This window comes from Staurois parvus, unplaced genomic scaffold (genome assembly GCF_062004578.1).
Source record: "Staurois parvus isolate SC_StPar_1 unplaced genomic scaffold, SC_StPar_1.0 ptg000015l, whole genome shotgun sequence".
Taxonomy (NCBI): Eukaryota; Metazoa; Chordata; class Amphibia; order Anura; family Ranidae; genus Staurois; species Staurois parvus.
The window spans coordinates 1371338-1380093 of record NW_028317811.1 but is presented as its reverse complement, the minus strand read 5'-3'; the positions used below and the strand labels follow the sequence as shown (position 1 = coordinate 1380093).

General features: G+C 51.6%; 1 protein-coding gene across 1 annotated transcript; it reads right to left on the bottom strand.

The window, feature by feature from the left end:
• Window positions 1-3116: 3116 nt before the first annotated feature.
• Window positions 3117-7616, bottom strand: LOC149473425 (uncharacterized). Its single transcript, XM_089678486.1, has one exon. It carries the CDS (start codon window positions 7614-7616, stop codon window positions 3117-3119), a length of 4500 nt encoding a protein of 1499 aa, XP_089534612.1.
• Between the last annotated feature and the right edge of the window lie 1140 nt (window positions 7617-8756).

Sequence of the window (8756 nt, the reverse complement as noted above, 5' to 3'; positions counted from 1 at the left end):
GCTTTGAGTTACACTTTACATTTACTATTTTAAATGATTTTCTTTATGTTTATGTTGCCAGAATGCAACTTAGCTCCTTACTTTCGGTTGCAAGCTGACAATGCAGCATTGAAATCTCAAACATTTTGGCCTTATGGCTGAGAATACGCTGTAGCTCAGTGTATCTCCTTATAATGTTGGGGTTCAGCTTCCCCTAGCTCCATTTTCAGCTTTTATGTTACCATGGACATCTATGTTCTACTTTCAAGAACACCAAATCATCTTCATGCTATTGCTCAGTTTGATTATAATAATAATAATAATCTCCTCATTGTAATTCTTTATTTTGCCATGTTTTGAAACTTTTGTACTTTGTGTTGTACTGTATATTCCAATTTAATGTCTCAGTTACTTGGCTCTGTATGTCTATGTCATCTGTTAATAGAAAAATAGTGCAAGAAATCTCAAGCATTGTTATCAGCAATGTCTGAGTTCTCGCTGTGGACTACAGAACACCAACACCATTTAATGAAGGTGAGTGAAACTTATTTTATTTTTTTATTTATTTATTCCTGTTCTTTAGTATTAACATACTTCCTTGTCCAGGGTGACCACATTGCTCTCCATATGTACAGTACAGATAATAAGCTTAGTCACCTTACTACAGAAAGTATTTTCTTGCTAGGGTCAAAACCCTACAAAAAACCCCCCAAAAAACTAATGCAGCCATGACAGCTAAGGATCAGTAAGCTACAATATATTAGTATTGTTCTTTAGAGTGAAAGCAGAGGTGTGAATAAATCCATTGTTCTATAACAATTTCAGCAGATATCTGCTCCTTGCTGCAACATTAACTATGTGTGAAAATGTATTAGTCCGTCTGGATTTTGTCCAATATTTTTTTTTATTATTTCCAATTACCAGTGTGTATATCTACACTGCTCAAAAAAATTAATGGAACACTTTGAAAACACATCAGATCTCAATGGGGAAAAATATCATGCTGGATATCTATACTGATATGGACTGGGTAATGTAATGATGCCCCATCATTGTTTGATGGAGATTAAAATGATCGACCTACAGCGGACTGAATTCAAAGACACCCCGAAAATGAAAGTGAAAAAATGATGCAGCAGGCTAGTCCATTTTGCTGAAATTTAATTGCAGCAACTCAGAATGGTACTCATTAGTATGTATGGCCTCCACATACTTGTATGCATGCCTGACAACGTCGGGGCATGCTCCTGAGATGACGAATGATATACTGGGGTATTTCCTCCCAGATCTGGACCAGAGCATCACTAAGCTCCTGGACAGTCTGAGGTGCAACCTGGAGGCGTTGGATGGACCAAAACATGATATCCCAGAGATGTTCTATTTGTTTTAGGTCAGGCAAGCGTGGGGGCCATTCAATGGTATCAATTCCTTCATCCTCCAGGAACTGCCTGCATACTCTCACCACATGAGGCCGGGCATTGTTGTGCACCAGAAGGAACCCAGGTTCCACTGCACCAGCATAGGGTCTGACAATGGGTCCAAGGATTTCATCCCGATACCTAACGGCAGTCAGGGTGCCATTGTCTAGCCTGTAGAGGTCTGTGCATCCCTCCATGGATATGCCATATCCCCAAACTGTCACTGACCCACCACCAAACTGGTCATACTGAACAATGTTACAGGTAGCATAACGTTCTCCACAGCTTCTCCAGACCCTTTCAGGTCTGTCACCTGCTCTCATCTATGAAAAGCGCAGGGCGCCAGTGGCAGACCTGCCAATTCTGGTGTTCAATGGCAAATGCCAATCGAGCTCTATGGTGCCAGGCATTGAGCACAGGGTCCACTAGAGGGCATCGGGCCCTCAGGCCACCTTCATGAAGTCCGTTTCTGATTATTTAGTCAGAGACATTCACACCAGTGGCCTGCTGGAGGTAATTTTGTAGGGTTCTGGCAGTGCTCATCCTGTTCCTCCTTGCACAAAGGAGCAGATATCGGTCCTGCTGTTGGGTTAAAACCCTTCTGCAGCCCTCTTCAGCTCTCCTTGAGTAACTGCCTGTCTCCTGGAATCTCCTCTATGCTCTTGAGACTGTGCTGGGAGACACAGCAAACCTTCTGGCAATGGCATGTATTGATGTGCCATCCTGGAGGAGTTGGACTGCCTGTGCAACCCCTGTAGTGTCCAGGTATCGCCTCATGCTAGCAGTAGTGACACTGACTAGCCAAATGAAAAACTACTGGTCAGAAAAGATGAGTAGGGAAAAAATGTCAGTGGTCTCCATCTGTAAAACCATTCCTGTTTTTGGGGCCATTTCATTGTTGCCCATTGTCAAGAGAACCAGAGAGCACACAGAGACAGATTGCACGGAACCCAACGTGCTTTTATTGGGGAGGTTTTTGGGGCACAGACAACAGTTCCTTTAGTCCACAGCTCCACACCAGACACAGCAACACAGTACAGTTCTCTGGAAGGCAATATGGAACAACAGGGGTATTGTAATCCACAGGGTTAGTCCACACAGGAGGCTCCAGGCAGGGATGGGTTAAATCCAGGTAGGTTCACGGAGAACGAGGGGTTAAGTCCAGGTAGGTGATAGATCCAGGCAGGTTCACGGGGACAGCAGAAGATCTCTCCACAGTGCAGGGATTGCAGGCAGCACAGACAGTCCAGGAGATGAGGAGGAGGACGGGGGATGAGAGGAGCTGGCCCTCAGCCAGCCTTCCCTCACACACACAGCCAGAAGAACACAATGGAGGTTTTCCTGCTCACCCTTAAGAATAGAGCTGGTAACCGGATACTTCCTATCGGGTTACCATGGCAACGGGCCCTGTCTCTCAGGTCTCCAGACCTGCCCAGGAATTCATGCATGAGGGGGAAGGGAGGAGATGGCCTGTTTGTGTATTCCTTCAGCAGGAGGCCAAGCTTCAAGCCAGGGGGGTGAGGGGCTGCTGAGGTCTGCCTGTGTCAGGGACAAAGAGGACTAGAAGTCCCAGCATGGATGGGACAGAAGGGTGTCAGCCGGCAAACCTGGGGCATGGGGAAGGAAGGACCAGCTCCGTGACACCCCTCCCCCCTCCATTCTACAAGTGCCGCCAGGGGAACCTCAACAGGTTTCCGTAGAGGCACTTGTGGACTGCATTTACTGGGGGTCTTGCTGACGGGACAGCCCATCTGCATTGTGGTGCTGGCTTCCCCGTCGGTATTGGATGGTGAAATTGTAGGGTTGTAAGGCCAGGCTCCATCGTAAGAGGCGGCCATTATCCCCGGAGACCCGATTCAGCCAGGTGAGGGGGTTATGGTCCGTGAGGATGGTGAACTCCCGGCCATACAAATAGGGTTGAAATTTCTTCAATGCCCACACTATGGCCAGGCACTCCTTCTCTATGGTGGCATAGGCCACCTCCCGGTCTAATAGTTTCCTGCTAAGGAAGGCCACAGGGTGCTCCTCCCCCTCCTCATTTACCTGGCTGAGGACGGCCCCCAGCCCATAAGTGGAGGCATCTGTCTGCACGATGAACCTTCGCTGGTAGTTGGGCGCTGCTAGGACGGGGTCATGGGAAAGGGCCTCCTTCAGCCGATCAAATGCGTTCTGGCATGCCGGGGTCCAGGTTACCATCCGGGACATGGTCTTCTTGGTGAGATCTGTGAGGGGCTTCACAATTGTGCTGAAATGAGGAACAAATTTGCGGTAATAGTTAGCAGTGCCCAGGAACGCCATAACCTGTTTCTTGGTCTGGGGGGTGGGCCATTCCTTAATGGCTTCTATTTTAGCCGGTTCTGGGCGCAGTTTACCCCCTCCCACCCGGTGTCCTAAATATTGCACCTCCGCCATCCCCATCTGGCACTTGTCTGGTCGAATCGTGAGGTTGGCCCCTGCAATTCGGTCCAGGACAAAGCCCACATGCTGGAGGTGGTCTTCCCATGTTTCACTAAAGATGGCGATGTCATCCAGGTAGGCGCAGGCAAAGTCATGACAGCCCCGCAGCAGCTGGTCCACCGTGCGCTGGAAGGTGGCAGGAGCATTCTTCATGCCAAAAGGCATGTTGAGAAACTCGAACAGGCCGAAGGGGGTGATGAAGGCAGAGCGCTCTCGACCCTCTGAAGATAAGGGGATTTGCCAGTAGCCCTTGCTCAAGTCCAGAGTAGTGACATAGCAGGCTCCAGCCAGCCGGTCCAGTAGGTCATCGATACGGGGCATCGGGTAGGCATCACTAACCGTGTGGTCATTGAGGCGTCGGTAGTCAACACAAAAGCGGATGCTACCATCTTTCTTGGGGACAAGAACAACAGGAGAGGCCCAGGGGCTCTGGGAGGGCTGAATAATTCCCAGATCCAGCATTTCGTTCAATTCCTGTCTCATAGTGTTCTTAACAGCTTCGGGGACACGATATGGGGCTTGTTGGAGGGGCCGGGTTCCCAGGGTCTCCACATGGTGAGTGGTGATAGTAGTTTTTCCAGGCCGGGCCGAAAAAGCAGAACTGCGCTGGCCCAGGACAGCATTCATGGCCCTCTGTTGCCCCGGGTTCAGCTGCAGACTCAGGGGCACCTGGTGCACATCAGTTGGATGGCGTGCTGCTTCCAGGAGGTCCGGTACAGCCTCTTCCTCCTCCTCAGAGGGTATTGGACAGACGGCCATAACAAGGGGGTTTCGGTCATGGTACTCCTTGATCATATTGACATGTACCGTTTTCTGCCGTCTCCCCCGATCATCTAGTCCAAGAATATAGTTAGTGTCATTCACTTTCCTAATGACACGGAAGGGTCCCTCCCATGTGGTTTGCAATTTGTTCTGGGGATTTGGGACAATCATGAGGACCTGTTGGTTTTCAGTAAACTCCCGGGTGCGTGCCTTGCGGTCATACCATGTCTTTTGCCGGACCTGGGCTGCTTGGAGATGGTCAGCTGCTAGGCCGGCTAGTTGTCCCATCTTTTCACGCAGTTCCAAGACATAGGGCACCACAGGGACCCCGGTATCTGGTAGTTGACCCTCCCAGTATTCCTTCAGTAGGGTCAGGGGGCCGCGGATTTTCCGCCCATACAGCAGTTCAAAGGGGGAAAATCCGGTAGATTCCTGCGGCACCTCCCGGTAGGCAAAGAGGAGGTGGGGCAGGTATCTTTCCCAGTCTGGCTCTAGGTCTACAAAGGCCCGTAGCATGGCCTTCAGGGTCCCGTTGAAGCGTTCACAAAGTCCATTGGTCTGGGGGTGATAAGGGCTTGTCCGGATGGCCCGCACTCCACAGGTCTGCCAGAGGGACTGAACAAGGCCTGACATGAACTGAGTCCCCTGATCTGACAAAATTTCAGCAGGGAAGCCCACTCGGGTGAAAACGGTAACCATGGCTTCTGCAACTTTGGGAGCTGTGATGCTGGACAGGGCGACTGCTTCGGGATAACGAGTAGCATAGTCCACGATGGTCAGGATGTACCGCTTTCCAGATTTGCTGGGGCGAGCTAAGGGGCCCAGAATGTCAATAGCTACTCGTTGGAATGGCTCCTCAATAATGGGTAGGGGCTGTAGGGGGGCCCGCAGGCCACCTGTTCTTCCATGTCGCTGACAGGTATCGCAGGTACGGCAGTAGCGAGCTACCGATTGGGACATCCCAGGCCAATAGAAGGCCTGGGCCAACCTCCTTTCGGTCCGTAGCTTTCCCTGATGCCCAGCCATGGGAATATCGTGAGCCAGGTGTAGCAGTTGGGTCCGGAATTGTTGGGGAACTATCAGCTGTTTAGCCACGATCTGGGGCCCTCCTTTGGCATCGGTCTCCACCACTCGGTACAGCAACCCATTTTCCTGCACTATCCTTTCGCCGGTCCCCGGACCAGTCAGCCCTGCTCGGGCCCAGAAACTTGTCAGAGTAGGGTCGGTGGCTAAGTCCCCTTGAAACTTGTCCCGGTCCCATGTCACCCCAGCATTGTCAGCAGTCAGAGTTGAGTCACTCACCGCGGGCAGCTGAGGTCCGTCCACATGATGGGGTGACTCCTTCCTCTCAGCGATTTCCCGGCAGGCCTGACTTCGTGTGACGGCTCCCACAAAGTGGCATTGAAGATCGCCAACATCATTCCCAAGAAGCACATCTGCAGGCAGTCCTCCCATTACACCCACGTTGCAGCGTTTAGGCCCCAAGCCATAGTCCAGATTGACGGTAGCAAGAGGGATGAAGCGTTTGGTGCCCCCTGCTAGTTTAATCACTATCCCAGGGCCAGGCTGTACAGCGTCTGGGTGCACCACTCGGGGGTCCACAATGGTGAGGAAGGCCCCTGAGTCTCGGAAGCCCACCGCCTTTTGTCCATCCACAGTGACCTCTTGCAAGTGCTTTCCTTGGAGGCTCTGGGTAGGGGCCCCCACCGGCTGTAGGCCAAAGACTCCTGGGGGGGTGTCCTTGTCTGCAGGAGCAAGATCCCAGTCTGAAGGGGGTGGTGGCAAGTCCTCGGGAGCTTGGTACAGATCCACAGAATTCACTGGTCGGGGCAAGCTAGGCCCGAGAGTCTGTTTTTTGGCAGGGCAGCTGGCCTGGTAGTGACCAATCTGTCCACAGCCAAAGCACCGCCTATCTAAGGCCGGTCTGGGGCCCCGTTGTGAGGTGGCTGAAAGAGGTGGTAGTAAGGGCCGTTGCGCTGGCACGATTTGTGGGGCCATCCGGCGATGGGGAGGCGTGTAGGGCACCGGTGTAGGATGGGGCATCCTTGCCGCTCGGGGTGCTTCGGCCGCAGGCTTCTTCCATTGTGGGTTAATGAGGAGAGCCTCATCCGCTAAGGCTGCAGCTTCTTCCAGGGTGGCAGGTTTTCGCTCACGCACCCACTGTCGGAGCTCGGGGGGGCACTTGAAAAGGAATTGTTCCTTCAGGATGGCCTGGATGATCTGCTCAGGGGAGGTTGCCTTCTCCCCTTCCAGCCACCGGCGGCAGGCTACCGACAACTTGTGTGCAAACATTTTGAAGGAAGCCTCTGGGAGGCGGGGGGTAGTCCGGAACTGGGCCCGATATGACTCCGATGAGACCGCATAGTAGTCCAGTACGGCCCTTTTTATCTCCGCATAGTTCCGTCTCTTGAGGGGGTCCATCATTCGGTAGGCTTCAGCAGCCCCTCCGTCAAGCAGCCCTACCACATGTCGAGTCCAGTCTGTGGGTGGGACCTCCAGTAGTTCGCACTGGTATTCAAAGTCCTGGAAGAACCCATCCACATCTCCAGTGTGCTCTTGGTAGGGCTTAAAGTCCTTCCTGGATATTCTCTGGGCCTCCCGTGCCACAGGGACAGCCACAGGGGCAGCTGCTTGGTACTTTGCAGCTTCCCACTCTGTTTGTCTCTTTTGAGCCTTTTCCATGGCCGCCAGCTTTCTATCTAGGGTGGCATCCCCCCCCAGAATGGCCATCTCTTCCTCATACCAGATGACCCAAGGGCTCTTGCCGCTTGTGCTTTGAAGCTCTGGTCCATCTCCTCTCAGGACCGCTTGGCTCCTGTCTGTGCCCGCATCTTCCCGTTGCTGTTGGCTGGTTTCCTCCAGCATCCGGACCAGCTGATCTTTGGTAAGTCCCTTGTATTTGAGGCCCAAAGTTCTGGCCTTTTCTTGTAAGCTGGTTACCGTCCAGTGTTGATATTCCGGGGCCACTGCTTCCATGGTATGCAGACTCTCATCTGCCATCTCGAGTGCTCTCGTCCCGCTGCTGCCAACCAGTTGTCAAGAGAACCAGAGAGCACACAGAGACAGATTGCACGGAACCCAACGTGCTTTTATTGGGGAGGTTTTTGGGGCACAGACAACAGTTCCTTTAGTCCACAGCTCCACACCAGACACAGCAACACAGTACAGTTCTCTGGAAGGCAATATGGAACAACAGGGGTATTGTAATCCACAGGGTTAGTCCACACAGGAGGCTCCAGGCAGGGATGGGTTAAATCCAGGTAGGTTCACGGAGAACGAGGGGTTAAGTCCAGGTAGGTGATAGATCCAGGCAGGTTCACGGGGACAGCAGAAGATCTCTCCACAGTGCAGGGATTGCAGGCAGCACAGACAGTCCAGGAGATGAGGAGGAGGACGGGGGATGAGAGGAGCTGGCCCTCAGCCAGCCTTCCCTCACACACACAGCCAGAAGAACACAATGGAGGTTTTCCTGCTCACCCTTAAGAATAGAGCTGGTAACCGGATACTTCCTATCGGGTTACCATGGCAACGGGCCCTGTCTCTCAGGTCTCCAGACCTGCCCAGGAATTCATGCATGAGGGGGAAGGGAGGAGATGGCCTGTTTGTGTATTCCTTCAGCAGGAGGCCAAGCTTCAAGCCAGGGGGGTGAGGGGCTGCTGAGGTCTGCCTGTGTCAGGGACAAAGAGGACTAGAAGTCCCAGCATGGATGGGACAGAAGGGTGTCAGCCGGCAAACCTGGGGCATGGGGAAGGAAGGACCAGCTCCGTGACACCCATCTATTGCACCTGTTGTTAATTTCATTAACACCAAAGCAGCTGAAACTGATTAACAACCCCTTCTGCTGCTTAACTGACCCTGGAGTTTGACTCGATGCTATACTCTGATTAAAAAGTGTTTCTATAATTTTTTGGATATATATATATATATATATATATATATACACACACACACACACACACACACACACACACACAGTTGTGTTCAAAATAATAGCAGTGTGTTGAAAAAAGTGAATAAAGCTCACAATCCTTCTAATAAAAGCTATTTCCATACACACAAATGCATTGGGAACACTACATATTCTATTCCAAATCAAAACATGAAGAAAAATATATCAAATTTGTGTTGTTCCTCTAAAAA